At 40.6% G+C, this 21163-nt stretch overlaps 2 protein-coding genes across 5 annotated transcripts in view; one reads left to right on the plus strand and one right to left on the minus strand.

Moving 5' to 3' along the window:
• Positions 1–10166, minus strand: part of LOC100562181 (methanethiol oxidase) — a 33451-nt gene extending 23285 nt beyond the window's left edge. Inside the window, exons 1-3 of the mRNA XM_062965291.1 lie at positions 10046–10166; positions 4569–4622; positions 2784–2896 (exon numbers count right to left, since the gene is read on the minus strand). Coding sequence (XP_062821361.1) covers positions 2784–2896; positions 4569–4622; positions 10046–10049 — 171 coding nt within the window. The 5' untranslated portion in view covers positions 10050–10166. The remainder of the gene's footprint in view (positions 1–2783; positions 2897–4568; positions 4623–10045) is intronic.
• Positions 9870–21163, plus strand: part of pogz (pogo transposable element derived with ZNF domain) — a 71162-nt gene continuing 59868 nt past the window's right edge. The window contains exons 1-2 of one of the 4 annotated variants that reach the window (XM_062965273.1): positions 9870–10026; positions 14503–14546. In XM_062965273.1, the coding sequence (XP_062821343.1) occupies positions 9970–10026; positions 14503–14546 (101 nt within the window). In that variant the 5' untranslated portion in view covers positions 9870–9969. Of the gene's footprint in view, positions 10027–14502; positions 14547–18767; positions 19030–19104; positions 20298–21163 lie in introns of those variants that run through there. The other 3 variants (XM_062965272.1, XM_062965275.1, XM_062965274.1) reach the window with 3 other exon arrangements.

The following is a 21163-nucleotide window of genomic DNA, read 5'->3' on the forward strand; positions in this document are numbered from 1 at the left end:
TTTACTCTATTATTATTATTACATTTATTATTTCACTCTATTTATTATTGCATTTATTATTTCACTCTATTATTACTTAAAGGATACATAAGCACATTTACATTGAAGAAGATGAGAATAATGATTTAATCAGAGTTGAACCGCCATATCTTAAATTACAGTTTGATATAAAGATTCAGAACCATTTAAACTACTGATGCCTCAATTAATGTAATTTTATTGGTATCTGGGCTTATACTGGAGTCAATGTTTTCCCAGGTTTTTGTGGTAAAATTAGGTGCCTTGGCTTATATTCGGGTTGGCTTATACTCGAGTATATACGGCAATTATACGGGGCTGTGGCGCAGACGGGAGAGCAATGAGTCACTGACCAGGAGGTCATAAGTTCGAGGCCCGCTCGGAGCTATGTTTGTTTGTCTTTGTCCTGTGTTAAAAAGGCATTGAATGTTTTCCTAATATGTGTAATGTGATCCGCCCTGAGTCCCCTTCGGGGTGAGAAGGGCCGAATATAAATGATGTTAATAATAATAATATAATATATAATATACTAGCTGTGCCCTGCCATGCGTTGCTGTGGCCAATTGAAATTGCAGTGAATAGCCTCGCTGCTTGAAAGCCTGGCCGTTTTCTACATAGGGTCTGCTTGCTAGGCTAGGTTGAATGAGATGGAGTAGCCTCGTGGTTTCCAAAGTCCGGCTTTGAAGCTGCAAGGCTGTTCAGTGTTAATGAAGGTGGGTCACAAAGGGGTTGATATATGTGTGGAAAAACGTGCAGTGTGGTAGAAAGAACTGTTGTCTGGTTGAGGCAGGTGTTGCCATGGATCTCCTTGATTAGCATTGAATAGGCCTGCAGCTTCAAGGTCTGCCTGGGACGTGTTAGCTGGGTGTGATTATTTAAGTTGTTTAGCATTGAATGGTCTTGTTGCTTCCAAGCCTGGCTGCTTCCTGTGTGAGGGAATCCTTTGTTGGGAGGTGTTAGCTGGGCCTGGTTGTTTCCTGTGTGGAATTCCCCTGTGTTCTGAGTGTTGTTGTTTATTTAGTGTCCTGATTTTAGAGATTATATTGTTGTGTATTATTAGAGCACAGTAATTATTATACATTATATTGATAATGTTATATGATTTGCCTGGAACAGGATTATATGAGGCCCCTTCTACACAATGGTTTAAAATTCACACTGAAGTGGTGTTTTTTTGTTTTGTTTTTGTTTTGTTTTTGCTGTGGCCGAGGAGGCAGCCTGGCTTTGAAGCTGCAAGGCTGTTTAGTGTCAATCAAGGTGGGTCACAAAGGGGTGCATTCCGGTTTTGGGGGGGGGGGGTTTTGCCCAATGGAGGTTAGGGATGTGTAGTTTGTTTGTAAGAACGTAGAGACGTGGATGAGGGGTTGTGTTGTCAATTTTCTAGGTTGGGGAGCCTTTAGTTTTGTTGTTTTGCCCGGTGGAGCGATGCCATTCTCCTGTTTTATATAATATATATATATTAGTTGTGCCTGGCTACGCGTTGCTGTGGCGAAGTATGGTGGTATGGGAAATAAAGTATTGAGGAATTGGTGGTAGTTAAGGTAAAGGGTAAAGGTTTTCCCCTGACATTAAGTCCATTAGAAATGGGTTACATAGCTGTGTGGAAGGGCCTTGAGTCTACACTGCCATATAATCCAGTTCAAATCAGATAATCTGTATCTCATAGGCAGTGTGGAAGAGGCCTAAGTGAGGCCTAACTCTGCCTGTCCCCTGGGCTGAGTGGGTTGCTAGGAGACCAAGTGGGCGGAGCTTAGCCTTCTAACTGGCAGCAATTGGATAGAAACAATTATTCCTCTCCCTCTAATTAGGACTTTATATTTCTTTTCTTTTTGTTGTATGAACGTAGAGGCATGGATGAGGGGTTGTGCTGCCAAGTTTAGTGTTTCTGGGATGTGTAGTTTTGTTGTTTTGTCCTATGCTGAAATTTCATTAACCTTTTATATATATACTAGCTGTGCCTGGCCACGCGTTGCTGTGGCGAAGTATGGTGGTATGGGAAATAAACTCTGCCTGTCCCCTGGACTGAGTGGGTTGCTAGGAGACCAAGTGGGCGGAGCTTAGCCTTTAAACTGGCAGCAATTGGATAAAAACAATTATTCCTCTCCTTCTAATTAGGACTTTATTTTTCTTTTCTTTTTGTTGTATGAACGTAGAGGCATGAATGAGGGGTTGTGCTGCCAAGTTTAGTGTTTCTGGGATGTGTAGTTTTGTTGTTTTGTCCTAGGCCGAAATTTCATTAACCTTTTATATAGATAGATATATAGAGTTGTTGTGTGTTTATATATATCTCAAGCCCCCATCCACATGGCCACATCATGCAGTATAACTACATTGATCTGTATTATATGAGTCTACGCTGCCATATGATATAGGTCTACACTGCCATATAATGTGTAGTTTAACTGCATTATGAACTTGCATTATATGGCAGTGTAGATGGGGCCATATATTACAATATTTGCAGTCGTTTTGTGCATGAAACACATACTTTTCAAGGCAGAGCTCTCGCCCTGAGTTTCCTCCTACTGCCATCCATGCTATTTCTCTGCATGGAGACCCCAGGATCTCACGGCAGCAAAAAACAGCTTGCCTTTTTTCTCTTTCTTTCTTGAAGCTCTTAAGAAAGAGCTTCACTAAGAGAGGGGAAAAACAACTTCCCTCCCTCCAGCCAAACTGTCCTTGCCAAAATCCAAACTTTAGCAGTCTGGAGACGAAGCCAGAAAGCAGTCATTTGGCTCAGAAACAAAACTCTGAATCAAACTTACTTTGCAATAAGTGGAGGATTTGGGGTCCACGTCCACGGTGGCCAGGTAGTCCGGCTTCTTGATCCCGGTGTTCCTATAGATACAAGGAAGGTAGACAATCTCCTCCCGGGGACCTTTCAGAAAAATATATATATATATATTATTTGTATTTATATTTATTATTTGTACATATTTTCTCAGATGTTTATACATATACATATATATATTCCAAAAGATTTCAAGGAAATAGATACACACACATACAGATGCATTTGCTTGACTACCTTGCAGCAGAATTTCAATGAATGGACAAATATATCAAAAAAAATCTTTATTTTCTACATTTATATCCCACTCTTCTCACCCCGAAGGGGACTCAGGGCGGCTTACAAATTATATGTACATACAATAAATTTTATTATTAGCACAGCATAATATATTATATAACATTATATATAACTTTGTGTGTGTGTGTGTGTGTGTGTGTGTGTGTGTGTATATATAATTATATATAACATTTTTATATACAGTAGAGTCTCACTTATCCAAGCTAAACGGGCTGGCAGAACCTTGGATAAGCGAGTATCTTGGATAATAAGGAGGGATTAAGGAAAAGACTATTAAACATCAAATTAGGTTATGATTTTACATATTAAGCACCAAAACAACATGTTATACAACAAATTTGAAAGAAAAAGTAGTTCAATATGCAGTAATGCTACGTAGTAATTACTGTATTTACGAATGACTAGTATTATTATTTATATTTTTATTATTAGTATTACTATTATTAGTGTTATTATTAGAATATATTATTATTACTACTACTATTACTATTAATAGTGTTATTATTATTTTGTATTATTATTACAATAACAAGTGGTATTATATATTACTAGCTGTGCCCGGCCACGCATTGCTGTGGCTAGGACTTAATTTTTCTTTTCTTTTTGTTGTATGAACCTAGAGGCGTGGATGAGAGGTTGTGCTGTCAGTTTTCGAGGTTGTGGGGCATTTAGTTTAGTTGTTTTGTCCGGTGCCGTGATTCCACTACCCTTTTATATATATAGATTACTAGCTGTGCCCGGCCATGCGTTGCTGTGGAGAAGTATGTTGGTATGGGAAATAAAGTATCTTATCTTATCTGCTTAGAACTGGATTATATGAGGCCCCTTCTACACAGCTGTATAAAATGCACACTGAAGTGGATTATATGGCAGTGTGGAGTCAAGATAATCCAGTGCAAAGCAGATATAAGATTATAAATGGGTTATATATCTGTGTGGAAGGGCCTTGAGTCTGCACTGCCGTATAATCCAGTTAAAATCAGATAATCTGTATCTTATAGGCAGTGTGGAAGAGGCCTAAGTGAGGCCTAACTCTGCCTGTCCCCTGGGCTGAGTGGGTTGCTAGGAGACCAAGTGGGCGGAGCTTAGCCTTCTAACTGGCAGCAATTGGCTAAAAACAATTATTCCTCTCCCTCTAATTAGGACTTTATTTTTCTTTTCTTTTTGTTGTATGAACGTAGAGGCATGGATGAGGGGTTGTGCTGCCAAGTTTAGTGTTTCAGGGATGTGTAGTTTTGTTGTTTTGTCCTAGGCCGAAATTTCATTGCCCTTTTATATATATAGATTACAGTCAAAAGCATTGAGATGTTTCGCTGAAAAGGGGAGAGAGATAAATGCATCTGCTTTAGTTACTTGTTGGAAGTTGGAAATATTACAATTGTAACTGGCTTCGCGACTTGGAACAATTGGCTGTTTTGAGTCACTTTTCGAAATGTACTTTGGAAAGTTTTGTGCTCACCTTTCATGGCCTCCAGCGGCGTTTCGTAGCCGGGTCCGCATTCTCCGCATTTTGCTGCAAACCCCCAAATGTAAGACAGAAAAGTTAAAGATGCTAAGGAAACAAGGAGTTTCAAACCCATTTTGAGTGCATCTGCACTGCTGCATTAACTCAGTTTGGGGTCAGTTTAGTTGCCCTTGCTCAGTGCTTTACACTGCAAATTATAATTTGCATTAAAGCTGGAGAATTTGTGAAATGACAACTCCTAGGATTCCTAGGATGGTGGCAAAATTGTGCCAAACTGCATTGATTACTGAGTTGCTGTGAGTCTTCCAGGCCGTCTGACCATGTTCAAGAAGCATTCTCTCCTGACGTTTCGCCCACATCTATGGCAGACATCTTCAGAGGTTGTGAGGTCTGTTGGAAACTTGGCAAGTGGGGTTTATATATCTGTGGAATAATGTCCAGGGTGGGATAAATTGCTATTCTGTTTGAGATAAGTGTAAATGTTGGAACTGGCCAGCTTGATTATTTATTATTTTATTTATTTACTACATTTATATCCCGCCCTTCTCACCATGAAGGGGATTCAGGGCGGCTTACAGGTTATATGTACATACAATATATTATATGATTAGCATAGCGCAATATAAGTATTACATGTTACTATATTTTATTATACCACTATACTGCAATATTATTAATATTACATGTAATATATAATAGACAATTATAATAGTGTATTAGTATATTGTATTACATTATAATATTATTATCAATATTATATGTATATACAATATATTATATTACAGTATTAGTACAGCATAATATTAATACAGTAGAGTCTCACTTATCCAACACTCGCTTATCCAACGTTCTGGATTATCCAACGCATTTTTGGAGTCAATGTTTTCAATACATCGGGATATTTCGGTGCTAAATTCGTAAATACAATAATTACTACATAGCATTACTGCGTATAGAACTACTTTTTCTGTCCAATTTGTTGTTAAACATGATGTTTTGGTGCTTAATTTGTAAAATCATAACCAAATTTGATGTTTAATAGGCTTCTCCTTAATCCCTCCTTATTATCCAACATATTTGCTTATCCAACGTTCTGTCAGCCCGTTTATGTCTATTTATTTATTTATTTATTTATTTACTACATTTATATCCCGCTCTTTTCACCCCGAAGGGGACTCAGAGCGGCTTACAAATCAAATGTACATACAATATATTATTAGCCTAGCACAATATAAGCATTAAATTACTATATTGTACTATATCATTATGTGGTAATATTATTAGTAATATTACATTTAATATAAAATATATGAATAATATTATTATATTGTATAATTAGTAAAATATTGTATTACATTATAATATTATTATTATTATGTTGGATAGGTGAGACTCTACTGTATTATATATTATTATATATAGCTTCGAATGGCCTTGCAGCTTCAAAGCCTGGCTGCTTCCTGTCTGGGGGAATCCTTTATCCGTGGTGTTAGATGGCCCTGATTGTTTCTAGTCTGGAATTCCCCTGTCTTCTTTATTTATTTGATTTTAGATTTTTTGAACTAAAAAAAAAAAAAGGCAGGAAGCAGCCAGGCTTTGAAGCTGCAAATCTATTTAATGCCAATCAAGCTGGCCAGTTCCAACATTTACACTTACCTCAAACAGAGAATATCAATTTATCCCACCCTGGACCTTATTCCACAGATATATAAACCCCACTTGCCTAGTTTCCCGCAGACCTCACAACCTCTGAGGGTGCCTGCCGTAGATGTGGGTGAAATGTCAGGAGAGAATGCTTCTGGAACATGGTCAGGCAGCACAGAAAACGCACAGCAACCCATAAAAAGGGACTGTTTAGAAGAGGACAAAACTTGGCTTTGGAAAACTAAATATTGCTGGCTCTTTTTTGGCTCAGGATGGGATCCGGACCGGATGCCTTCTAGTTTTATAGCTCAGTAATTCAGGCTGAACTTTCCCTCTCTTTAAATTTTATGTTTATGGGGCCATAAAAGTCCACCGAAACAGCTGCTTTGTGGTCACGCAAGGGACCCTAAACAGATCTGGGTTGCTGTGAGTTTTCTAGGCTGTAAGGTTATGTTCCAGAAGCATTCTCTCCTGACGTTTCACCCACATCTCTGGCCGGCATCCTCAGAGGTTGTGAGGTTTGTTGGAAATGAGGCAAGCGAGGTTTATATACCTATGGAATAATGTCCAGGGTGGGAGAAAGAACTCCAAGTATAAATGTGGCCATAGGCCAGCTTGATTAGCATTGAATAGCAGATTCAAAGCCTGGCTGCTTCCTGCCTGGAGGAATCCTTTGTTGGGAGGTGTTAGCTGGCCCTGATTTGTTTCCTGTCTGCAATTCCCCTGTTTTCAGAGTGTTGTTCTTTATTTACTGTCCTGATTTTAGAGATCAGATCCCTTGGGAAATATTGGGGAATATTCATGGGTTGGAAGACTTTGTGGTTTTGCAAATTTCCTACAAAACATTGCGATATGTCTTGAACTGTGAAATGCATGAATGGCACAGGATCCCATAGCTCAATATTACAGAGCCTTGGGAAATACAGTTTTACAAGGTCTTGAAGTGTCTTGCCAAACTACAACTCCCAGGATCCCTGTAGGATTGAGTTCAGTGCAAACCGGTGCCAAAGTGCATTAAATTCTACAGTGTAGATGTGCTTCAAGTATCTGTTCTCCACCCTGGCCTTCAAAGATCATATTTACTCCCTTTTTTGTCATGTTTACGATCCCTTGGGACGCATGATTCTCTTCTGCAACCAACAAACAAGCAGCTGTTGTGTGTCAACCGTTTAAACAAAAAAGACAAGCAACTTTTGACTTTTTTTGACGTTACACAACCGTGTTTCTTTCCTTTGGCTGCGTCTCCTCTGTGGAATTAATGCAGTTCTGACTCCACTTGAAGTGATGCGGAGTTTGTGACTTTGCAAAGTATTTCGCCTTCTCCGGGTGCGTCTTGGAGTCTGACTTCATTCATGTATTTAAACTGCTTTAATTAATGCGCTTTAACTGCCATGGCTCAAGGCTATGGAACGATGGGAGTTGTAGTTTGGCGAGGCACCAGCATTCTTCAGAAGAGACGACCAAAGGCCTTATAAAGCTACAAATTTGCAGAATCCCACAGCCTCAAGCCCTGGAAGTTCAACTGGTATCAAACTGTGCTAAGTCTACAGTGTAAATCAGGACTGGGCAAACTTTGTCCCTCCAGGTGTTTTGGACTGCAACTCCCACAATTCCTAACAGCCAGTAGGAATTCCTAACCGGCTGTTAGGAATTGTGGGAGTTGCAGTCCAAAACACCTGGAGGGACGGGTTTGTCCAGGCCTGGCGTTGATGCATCCTATGGGCAGGGAAAGCTTGTCAAACTACAACTCTCAGGAATTAATACAGTTTGGAATCAATGCCACTTGGATCCCAATGCAATTAGGAACTGATGCAGTTTGGAGTTCCTGCAGTTTGGAGTTAATACTATGAGAGATGAATAGCATTATATTACAGTAGAGTCTCACTTATCCAACGTAAATGGGCCGGCAGAACATTGCATAAGCGAATATGTTGAATAATAAGGAGGGATTAAGGAAAAGCCTATTAAACATCAAATTATTTATTTACAGTATTTATATTCCGCCCTTCTCACCCCGAAGGGGACTCAGGGCGGATTACAATGAACACATATATGGCAAACATTCAATGCCAATAGACAAACAACATTCAGTTTTTTTAGACAGACACAGAGGCATTTTTTTAACATCTTTCCAGGTTCACGATTCCGGCCACAGGGGGAGCTGTTGCTTCACCGTCCATTGGTGGCTGTTCTTCCTCTTCTTTTCCTCGTGAGCAGTTTTATGGTGTTGTAGATTAGTTAAATTAGCCTCCCGCATAAAGCGTCCCTAAATTTCCCTAATTGACAGATTCAACTGTCTTTCGGGGCTGCTAGGTCAACAGCAAGCCGGGGCTATTTTTTTTATTTTTTTATGGTCGGAGGCTTAACCTGACCCGGGCTTCAAACTCATGACCTCTCGGTCAGTAGTGATTTATAGCAGCTGGTTACTAGCTAGCTGCGCCACAGCCCGGAACTGGCCACCTTGATTAGCATTGAATGGCCTTGCAGCTTCAAAGCCTGGCTGCTTCCTGCAATCAGGGCCAGCAAACACTTCCCAACAAAAGATTCCCTCAGGCAGGAAGCAGCCAGGCTTTCTGTCACTTTTCAACAAACCTCAAAACCTCTGAGGATGCCTGCCATAGATGTGGGCGAAACGTCAGGAGAGAATGCTTCTGGAACATGGCCAGACAACCCGGACAACTCACAGCAACGCAGTGATTCCGGCCATGAAAACCTTTGACAACATTATAGAGTTTGTTTTCCAAAAAAAGAAAGTCGGAGGTTAAAACATAACCTTTGCTCCCATCCCGACGGCACATAATGTGGCAGAAATAGAACCAGAGGGTGCATCTATATCAGGGGTCCTCACACTTTTAAAGCAGAGGGCCGGTCCACGATCCTTCAGGCTGTTGAGGGGCCGAATTATCATTTGAAAAAAAAAAAAACGAACAAATTCCTATGCACACTGCACATATCTTATTTGTAGTGCAAAACAATAACAATAACAATGAAAGACCAATACAATATTTAAAAATGAAAATAAATTTAACCAACATAAACCTGTCAGGACTTCAATAGGAAGTGTGGGCCTGCTTCTGGCCAATGAGATAGTCAGGTTAATTAGGATTATTGTTGTTGTGTGTCTTCAAGTCATTTCAGACTTTGGGCAAGCCGAAGTCCAAAATTATTTATTTATTCATTTACTACATTTATTTACTACATTTATATCCCACCCTTCTCACCCTGAAGGGAACTCAGAGCAGCTCTATGTACATACAATATATTATATTATTAGCATAGCACAATATTAGAATTATATATTACTATATTGAACTATACCACTATATGTAACATTATATGTAATATATAACATATAATTAATATTATTATATGGTATTATTATTAGTATTATATTGTATAAAATGATAATATTATTATCAATATCATATGTATATACAATATATTATATTATTAAAACTGATATAAAAATATTATATTATAAATGAGGGTGGGGGCCAGGTAAATGACCTTGGAGGGCCGCATCTGGTCCCCGGGCCTTAGTTTGGGGACCCCTGATCTATATGATAGAACGCATGCAGTGTGGCCCCACTTTGGCTCAGTATTGTGGACGCAGCCTTTCTTGCAAAAGTCTGTCGCCTTCTTTCTCCCCAGGATCCTGCAGAGAAGTGGCCTCACGCTGCCTTCATTCCACAGATGGAAGAAGAACCCTTTCCCGAAAGCAACAGGCCCAGAAGTGAAACATTTCCGTCCCATGACAGCAGAATATATAACCTCATTGGCGCATTGGGTTACACAATGTTTGCCCAAGGTGAGAGGGTTTCACTTACCCATTCCCGATCCAGTTCTTGCTCCCTTTCAATCCCAGAAGGCTGGCTCTCTTCCTCTGTCTGCACACACCCAGGGATCTGCTTTATAAACAAGCGGCAAAGCTTTGGGGGCGGAGAAGTAGGATGGGCCAGAAAGAAAGTTGGCCACAAAGAAAGGGAGGGAGCCCAAGGGGAAATCTAGTTCTCTAAAACTTCAATTCTTCACCCTTTTTAAACTTTTACTCTCTCCCAGCACTGCTCTTTCTTCGGGTGTGTCTCCACTGTGGAATGAAGGCAGTTTGACGCCACTGTAATGTCCACATCTCCATACTAAGAGAGTAGCAGAAAATAATAACATGAACAACGCAGTTTGACGCCACTGTAACGTCCACATCTCCATGCGAAGAGAGCAGCATAAAATAATAACAACAAGAACAACGCAATTACTAACCAAGTAATTCATATTGTATGTTGCATTGCTTTAGCACTGTGAGCTTCTGTTATGAGAAAAAGCAGCATACAAATAATAATAATAATATGTTGTCGAAGGTTTTCACAGCCAGAATCACTGGATTGTTGTGCTTTTTCCGGGCTGTATGGCCGTGTTCCAGAAGCATTTTCTCCTGACGTCTCGCCCACATCTATGCCAGGCATCCTCAGAGGTTTTGAGGTTTGTTGAAAAGTGACAGAAAGCCTGGCTGCTTCCTGCCTGAGGGAATCTTTTGTTGGGAAGTGTTTGCTGGCCCTGATTGCAGGAAGCAGCCAGGCTTTGAAGCTGCAAGGCCATTCAATGCTAATCAAGGTGGCCAGTTCCAACATTCACACTTTCCTCCAACATACAAAGAGTTCTTTCTCCCAACCTGGACATTATTCCACAGATATATAAACCCCAGGTGTTAGCTGGCCCTGATTGCAGGAAGCAGCCAGGCTTTGAAGCTGCAAGGCTATTCAATGCTAATCAAGGTGGCCAGTTCCAACATTCACACTTTCCTCCAACATACAAAGAGTTCTTTCTCCCAACCTGGACATTATTCCACAGATATATAAACCCCAGGTGTTAGCTGGCCCTGATTGCAGGAAGCAGACAGGCTTTGAAGCTGCAAGGCTATTCAATGCTAATCAAGCTGGCCAGTTCCAATATTCACAATTTCCTCTAACAGACAAAGCGTTCTCTCTCCCACCCTGGACATTATTCCACAGATATATAAACCCCACTTGCCTAGTTTGACTTCACAACAGTGAAGTCAACCTCTGAGGATGCCTGCCATAGATGTGAGTGAAATGTCAGGAGAGAATGCTTCTGGAACATGGCCAGACAGCCCAGAAATCCACAAACCAATCATCATCATCATCAACGAAAGACAGGGCCTTCTCAGCGGTGGCTCCTCAACTGTGGAACTCCCTCCCCAGCTAAATTAGATCAACTCCCTCCCTCCTGACCTTCAAGAAAAAACCAAAAACATGGTGTAAGGAGCTAATAACGACTGCCACCAATTTGTAAAGGACTAAGAATGACTGAGGATCTTTTTTATCCCGCCACTGCCACCAATTTGTGATGATGCAGCCACCAAAGACTCAGAGAGGAGACCTTTTAATTTTTTTCTTTCTTTTTCTTACTCACTTTAGATGGTAACGCAACTTGGTTTATAATATATGCGACAGAGGCTTAGATGTTGGAGGAACAATAACAAGTTTATTCAGGCACAGAGCTTAGTGGTTATAATTTTGTTTCTCACTTAGAGGCACTTTTATTAACAGTTACAGTACTAGAATGAGGTGAGTCAAACTCCCTAAAGTGTCACTTCTTTTACTTAAAGTAAGTTAGAACTTCTTTCTCTGCTACTTTTAAACCGCAGTCACCCCCTGTGATATACGATCACAGATTTTCTGTTCCTTACCAGGACACAGACTATAATAATAATAATAATAATAATAATAATAATAATAAAACTTTATTTATACCCAGAGTTCTGCCAGAGTAACTCTGGCAAAGCCATGAAAAAAACGAACTGGGAAGATTTTGATGAATATCTTAAAAAAGAATACGAATGAAGAGACAAGAAGTCATATTGGAAGAGAAGAACAGAAGTCACCCACACGGACACCCAAAACTTTAGGCAACACTCTTTCCCTAGACCCTCCTTCCCTCCCCGATCCAATTCATCCCTACCCCTTTTCCCTTTCCCCCCCATAGTTCCTTCCCTTATAACTTCCCACTCCCCCTCCCCTAACCTAACCTCACGACCCTTTCCTTTAGTCTCCCCCCCCCCCCGGATCACTGTTATGTATATGCAAAATTTCAATTAAAAGTATTTTTTTTTAAAAAAAAAACTTTATTTATACCCCGCCACCATCTCCCCAACGGGTACTCGGGGCGGCTAACAGACTACATTAAATAAGTCACCAAACTTATTTTTAAACCGACTCAAAATGAACAATTGAGTGTCCTTGATCCCCTCAACCTAGGTTCAATCTTCCCTGTGCCTCATCAGAGCACAGACTGAATCCCTTTTTTAAACTCTGTATTTCTTCAACAAAACGGCAGTTGGCTCCGCCCACTTCTCCATGGCAACCAGCCTCCGAGTGCTGAGATGCAATAGCTGTAATACTTACCCTTTTAAAACACAAACACACAATTAAACATAACATCTGTAAACCAAAAATGCGTACTTCATTACACATGGCTATGGGACCAAGCCTTTCTTCAGTAATTTTCAAACAATGCAATAAGTGAATATAAAATACAGTAGAGTCTCGCTTATCCAACATAAATGGACTGGCAGAACATTGGATAAGCGAAAATGTTGGATAATAAGGAGGGATTAAGGAAAAGCCTATTAAACATCAAATTACGTTATGACTTAACAAATTAAGCACCAAAACATCATGTTTTACAACAAATCGACAAAAAAGCAGTTCAGTACATGGTAACGTTATATAGTAATTACTGTATTTATGAATTTATCACCAAAACATTGCAATGTATTGAGAACATTGACTACAAAAACATTGACTACTAAAAGGCAAACTGCATTGGATAATCCAGAACGTTGGATAAGCGAGACTCTACTGCAATGCAATGCAATGACGAATGGAATGGCTCTGGATTATGATTTTGGACTACTTGGTTTTAATGAATTGTTTTACAGTAGAGTCTCACTTATCCAACATAAACGGGCTGGCAGAATGTTGGATAAGTGAATATGTTGGATTTATTTATTTTTATTTATTTTTTTGTGTCAGGAGCAACAGGAGTTGCTTCTGGAGTGAGCGAATTGGCCGTCTGCAAGGACGTTGCCCAGGGGACGCCCGGATGTTTTGATGTTTTATCATCCTTGTGGGAGGCTTCTCTCATGTCCCCGCATGGAGCTGGAGCTGATAGAGGGAGCTCATCCGCACTCTCCCCGGGTGGGATTCGAACCTGGCAACTTTCAGGTCAGCAACCCAGCCTTCAAGTTACGAGGCTTTTATCCCCTTGGCCACCGGGGGCTCCAATATGTTGGATAATAAGGAGGCATTAAGGAAAAGCCTATTAAACATCAAATTAGGTTATGATTTTATAAATTACGCACCAAAACATCATGTTATACAACAAATTTGACAGAAATAGTAGTTCAATACACAGTAATGCTATGTAGTAATTACTGTATTTACGAATTTAACAACAAAATATCACGATATATTGAAAACATTAACTACAAAAATGTGTTGGATAATCCAGAATGTGGGATAAGTGAGACTCTACTGTACTTGTCCAATGTTTTATATTTTTGACTTTTTGAATTTTAATGTATTTGTTTACATATTGTGTGTATTTGTGCGGCATCAAATAGTTGCCTAGTGTAAGGCCGCCCTGAGAAGGGGTGACAAGGGCAGGGTATAAATGTGGTAAATAAATAAATTCCATTATGTAACGTTCCTTTAAAACAGTGGTCCCCGACCTGTGGGCCGGGAGACCTAAAATAAGGTCCGCGAGACATGCAGGGAAAATCAGCTCTAGATGATTAAATATGGTTTTCTGTGGGTGAGCAGATGGTGACTACTGGACGGCATATGTTCTGTATCAGAAACTAGAGCTGATGTGGTCTATCCAATGCAATTTTCGGAATTGGCACCCCAAATAACCAAACTGAATCTAAAGTTGACCAAAAACTGATTCACAACCCTTTTGGTACTAATGTTGGAGAGTGGACTCTGGTAAAAAAAAAAAAAAAGTTTGGGAACCACTGCTTTAAAAAGTGCCACTGAAACATTTTCAAGTCACAGAGATCCCAAGACTGAATTTTTTTGGCCTTTGGGGCGAAAAGCTGTATCCATTGGAATGTAGATGGTTCAGACTCTTAAACCAGATTGCGAAATGGTCCTTGAGGTCATCTATCAGGGCCATCAACACATCAGTTTCCATCCTATATAATTTCCCAACAAGGCCTCCTCTTCCTTCTCTCACATTCCTTAAACCCTCTCTCTTCTCTTTTCAGGATGAGAAAACCCAATTCCAACCACCAATGTCTGGCTCCGGATGGTAAATATTATCTATATATATAAAAGGATAAAGTTGTGGGGGCAGTGACTATAACAACAAAACTAAACATCCCAGAAATACGAAACTTGGCAATACAATGCAAAAGGCTTGCCTCCCGGTTACAACAACACAACCACACCACAAAACCACAATCCGGACCCACAAAACTCACAACAACACATCATGACTATAACAACACAACTAAACACCCTAGAAATACAAAACTTGGCAACACAATGCAAAAGCCTTGCCTCCTGGTTGTAACAACACAATCACACCACAAAACCACACTGGACCCACAAAACTCACAACAACACATCATGACTATAACAACACAACTAAACGCCCCAGAAATACGAAACTTGGCGACACAATGCAAAAGCCTTCCCTCCCGGTTGTAACAACACAACCACACCACAAAACCACAATCCGGACCCATAAAACTCACAACAATGCATCGTGACTATAACAACACAACTAAACGCCCCAGAAATACGAAACTTGGCACACAACTAAACGCCCCAGAAATACAAAACTTGACAACACAATGCAAAAGCCTTGCCTCCTGGTTGTAACAACACAACCACACCACAAAACCACAATCCGGACCCATAAAACTCACAACAATGCATCGTGACTATAACAACACAACTAAACCGGATGGCCATCTGTCTGAGAGGTTTGGGTGGGTTCTTCCTCCATGACCACTACAACAACAATAATAATAAACACCTACACAGGCAAAACAAAAAAAAGACTATTGTACCACAATAAGATATAAACCACACTCAGCAGAATCAGACATCACGATTAACAACAAACCAAAGACAACAGGGATCTCAAGCAATTATCAATTAACACAAAAATTGAAGAAGGTAACAGACTTCAAATACTACTACTAATGTGAGTATAAAGAAGGTGGAGGTCACAGCATAAATACAACCTAATCTGGACTGACCAACACCACCAGACTAAGCCACAGCAACGCGTGGCCGGGCACAGCTAGTCTATATATATAAAAGGGTAATGAAATTTCGGCCTGGGACAAAACAACATAACTGCACATCCCAGAAACACTAAACTTGGCAGCACAACCTCTCATCCATGCCTCTATGTTCATACAACAAAAAGAAAAGAAAAATAAAGGCCTAATTAGAGGGAGAGGAATAATTGTTTTTATCCAATTGCTGCCAGTTAGAAGGCTAAGCTCCGCCTACTTGGTCTCCTAGCAACCCACTCAGCCCAGGGGACAGGCAGAGTTAGGCCTCACTATGCCTCTTCCAAACTGCCTATAAAATACAGATTATCTGATTTTAACTGGATTATATGGCAGTGTAGACTCAAGGCTCTTCCACGCAGCTATATAACCCATTTATAATGGACTTAATGTCAGGGAAAAACCTTTATCCTTGACCTTAACTACCACCAATTTCTCAATACTTTATTTCCCATACCACCATACTTTGCCACAGCAATGCGTGGCCGGGCACAGCTAGTTATTAATAATAATAATGTTTGATTGATAGAGAAATTCTTCTTTACTCACCCCCCCCCCCCCCCCCCCCCCCCCAAAGTCTCCAGTTTGCCTTCATTTCTTCAAGGCTCAATGGACTTATCGGTTAGGATCTGCAGAGTCTTGCCGTAATATGTCAATATTACACAACATTGTGCTCGTTTCGAAATGTTGACCGACCCTGTATTTAAATCGAAACAAACATATTACGCTCTGTGACCAAAGAAATAGAAAATGACATATTGTTTGCTTCCAACGAATCAGAGATAAAATTGAAAAGGGAATTGTGTTGCTCATTGTGAACGGAAGGCCATCTGGAAGATTGTGGCTATGGCAATAAGGCAACACCATTGCCTTTTGTCATGATGATGAGGATGATAATACTTGCACCTCCTCAATGCAGCATAGTTAAAATACATAGGTGAAAACACAAGACCATCAAAACACATAGAGTCTCACTTATCCAACCTAAACAGCCCGGCACAACCTTGGATAAGCGAATATCTTGGATAATAAGGCGGGATTAAGGAAAATTAGGTTATGATTTTACAAATTAAGCACCAAAACATCATGTTGTACAACAAATTTGTCAGAAAAAGTAGTTCAATACGTAGTAATGTTATGTTGTAATTACCGTATTTACGAATTTAGCACCAAAATATCACGTTATATTGAAACCGTTGACTACAAAAATGCATTGGATAATCCAGAACCTTGGATAAGCAAGTCTTGGATAAGTGACACTCCACTGTAATATACAATTATTATGTGGTATTAGTATTAACATTGCATTGTATTCCATTATACTATTTATTTATTTATTTATTTGCTACATTTATATCCCGCTCTTCTCACCCCGAAGGGGACTGACAGCGGCTTGCAAATCAAATGAACATACAATATATTATTAGCATAGCACAATATAAGCATTAAATTACTATATTGTACTATATCATTATATGGTAATATTATTAGTAATATTACATTTAATATATAATTAGTATTATATTGTATTATTAGTAGTAGGTAAAGGTAAAGGTTTTCCCTTGACATTAAGTCTAGTTGTGACCAACTCTGGGGGTTGGTGCTCATCTCCATTTCAAAGCCGAAGAGCCGGCGTTGTTCATAGACACCTCCAAGGTCATGTGGCCAGCGTGACTGCATGGAGTGCCTTTACCTTCTCGCCGGAGCGGGTACCTATTGATCTACTCACATTGGTATGTTTTCGAACTGCTAGGTTGGCAGGAGCTGGGGCTAACAGCGGGTGCTCATTCCGCTCCTGGGATTTGAACCTGGGACCTTTCGGTCTGCAAGTTCAGTAGCTCAGCGCTTTAACACACTGCGCCACCAAGGGGACTCACAGATGCTTGCAAATCAAATGAACATACAATATATTTTTAGCATAGCACAATATAAGCATTAAATTACTATATTGTACTATATTTTTATATGGTAATATTATTAGGAATATTACATTTAATATATAATATATACAGTAGAGTCTCACTTATCCAACACTCGCTTATCCAACATTCTGGATTATCCAACTCATTTTTGTAGTCAATGTTTTTAATATATCGTGATATTTTGGTGCTAAATTCGTAAATACAGTAATTACTTCATAGCATTACTGCGTATTGAACTACTTTTTCTGACAAATTTGTTGTATAACATGATATTTTGGTGCTTAATTTGTAAAATCATAACCTAATTTGGTGTTTAATAGGCTTCTCCTTAATCTCTCCTTATTTTCCAACATATTCGCTTATCCAACATTCTGCCGGCCCGTTTATGTTGGATAAGTGAGACTCTACTGTATATTATTATATGGTAATATTATTAGGAATATTACATTTAATATATAATATATAATTAGTATTATATTGTATTATTAGTAGTATAATATTGTATTCCATTATATTATCATTATATACAATATATTATATATTTATAAATTAATTGTCAATATTATAGGTATATATAGCATATTATATTATTAGTGTTCTGTATTACCATATTGTACTATACCACTATAGTGGAAGATTATATATATATATATATATATATATATATGTGTGTGTGTGTGTGTGTGTGTATTATTTGATTCCCCCCAAAAAATCATGTTAATTTTTCCCTCAGACTATTAGTACAGTAATTACTACATACAGTAGAGTCTCATTTATCCACATAAATGGGCCGGCAGAATGTTGGATAAGCGAATATGTTGGATAATAAGGAGGGATTAAGAAAAAGCCTAAAATCAAAATAGGTTATGATTTTACAAATTAAGCACCAAAACATCATGTTATGCAACAAATTTGACAGAAAAAGTAGTTCATTACACAGTGATGCTATGTAGTAATTACTGTATTTAGGAATTTAGCACCAAATTTTCATGATATATTGAAAACATTGACTACAAAAATGCGTTGGATAATCCAGAAGGTTGGATAAGTGAGACTTTACTGTAGTATTATATTGTATTACAAAATACAATTACATATTATATTATTAGTGTTCTATATTACGATATTGTACTATACCACTATAGTGCAAGGTTATTATTATATTGTACTATGTATATTGTTTGATTCCCCCCAAAAAATCATGTTAATTTTTCCCTCAGACAAACTTGACCAGGTTGGGAAGCTTTGTGCTAGGCCAGCCAGTGACGTCAGCCCGGCCGGCCAATCAGGGGCGGGCTTGGCAGGACGGAGGAAGTGACGTGCCGCGTATCCCTCCGCCAGCCCGGGCCCCCTTTTTGTGTGTGTGTGTGTATGTGTGTGTAGCGGCGCTCGCTTGCGGTGTGTTGTCAAGCGGCGCGCATTCCAAACCGGCACCATATCCCAAGCGCTCTCCTTCCGATCGGGAACGAGGCGGCGGGGGACGGGGAGGCCCATGCGAGGCGCGCTGAGGGGCGTGGGCCGCTTGCAGGAGGAGAGCCGCTCCCGCCGCGGAGCCGACTGCGAGGTGAGTGGGCGCCATCCCGTTATATAGGCGAGAAGCGGACGCGAGAGGAAACTGGCCCGCGCGAGGCGAGAGAGAGAGAGAGAGAGAGAGGAGAAAAAGAGCGAGGGAAGGGAGGGGGCAGCGTGAGTGAGTGCAGGGCTGCCGCGCATGCGCGTTCCGCACACCCCTTCTCCGTTCGTTCGTTCGTTTGGAACCGGCTCAAACCGCTTTGTATTTTAAATAGAACCATTTCTTATCGGAGAGAGAGAGAGGGAGACACACACAAAGCAGAACGGGAGGGGGAGAAAGGAGAGGCGGGACGAGCGCTACTCAGGCGGGCCCGCCATTGGTCAGGATTCTCTCATGCTTCTGAGTGGAGGGAACAAAGGGGGCGTGGTTTCCTTTCTCTAAAGGCGGGACGAGCGCTGGAGAGTGGTAGGGATTGGCTTACATTATTCACTTCTTGCCTATGAATGGAGGTGGGGAGGGGTGGGCGTGGCTTCTCTCAAAGGGGAAAATTGAGGCGGGACGAGGGCGTAAGGATTGGTTCACAATTTGGGCGTGGCTTCTCAAAAATTAAGGCGGGACAAAGCTTGAAAAGGCGGGTCGGGATTGGTTGATGTTTTCCAGCCCTTGTTTTTGAATGGAGGAGAGGGGGAGTGGGCGTGGCTTCGAGGCCACGACAGGAGGCGGTATACCTCGAGGGGAAGATCTCATTCCCCGAGGGGAGGGGGGAAGGAAGGGAAGGCGGGGCGAGCAACGGAGAGGGGCGAAGGGATTGGTTGGAATTTTCCCATCCTCGAACGGGAATGGAGGAGAGGACAAAGTGGGCGGGGCTTCTCTTGCCGGCCCTTTCTCTCCCCTCCGATAGGCGGCGATACCGTCTCCTCAGGCGCGGAGGGATCCGAGGCTCGCCTTGAAGGGAGGGAAGAAGAAAAAGAGGAGCGAAGAGGCTCCTTCTCTGCGTGTCCCTCCGCCCAGCCGCCTCCCCTCAGGAATAAACTCGCTTTTAGGAGGTTTTTGCGCCCAAAACAACACTCAAAGTGTCATGGAGGCGCACACTTCTCCCAGGCACGGTTATAATTCGTAAAAGAAGGCTTATTGATGACAGTGTTCTGGGTGGGCGGCCATGTTGGCCCAAAGGGACTACTTTCCCTTCCTCCTCAAACATGAGGTGATTCTTTTCAGTCATTTCTGAGAAGAAGAAGGATTGGGCACCACAGCTACAACCCTGGCATGCCTTCCAGGCCCAGCCTTCCCCTTAAGAAGTGTGATAATAAGGATTGGAGGTAAATGGAGCCACTTCTTCTTTTCTCATCCCTCTGGCATCTACATTAAGACATAAATTGGCCTCCCTTTGACCTGACTTTCTCTCTTAAGTTGTTTTCTTAGCACCTAGTCAAAGTTGGGATTTGCCACATTTGGTTCTGACCAAAGGCAGGCCGCTGTACACAATTTATTGATTTTATTTATTTGCTACATTTATACCCCACCCTCTCTCACCCCGAAGGGGACTCAGAGCGGCTTACAAGTTGTATGTACATACAATATACAGTAGAATCTCACTTATCCAACATAAACGGGCCGGCAGAATGTTGGATAAGCGAATATGTTGGATAATAAGGAGGCATTAAGGAAAAGCCTATTAAACATCAAATTAGGTTATGATTTTACAAATTAAGCACCAAAACATCATGTTAGACAACAAATTTGGCAGAAAAAATAGTTCAATACACAGTGATGCTATGTGGTAATTACTGTATTTATGAATGTAGCACCAAAATATCACGATGTATTGAAAACATTGACTACAAAAATGCGTTGGATAATCCAGAACGTTGGATAAGCGAGTGTTGGATAAGTGAGACTCTACTGTATTATATTATTAGCATAGCACAATATTAGCATTATATATTACTATATTGTACTATACCATTATAGGTAATGGTTTCCCCTGACGTTAAGTCCAGTCATGTCCGACTCTGGGGGGTTGGTGCCAATCTCCATTTCTAAACCGAAGAGCCGGCGTTGTCCGTAGACACCTCCAAGGTCATGTGGCCATAGGCATGACTGCATGGAGTGCCATTACCTTCCCGCCAGAGCGGTACCTATTGATCTACTCACACTGGCATGTTTTTGAACTGCTAGGTTGGCA

Source organism: Anolis carolinensis, unplaced genomic scaffold (assembly GCF_035594765.1).
Source record: "Anolis carolinensis isolate JA03-04 unplaced genomic scaffold, rAnoCar3.1.pri scaffold_14, whole genome shotgun sequence".
NCBI lineage: Eukaryota > Metazoa > Chordata > Lepidosauria > Squamata > Dactyloidae > Anolis > Anolis carolinensis.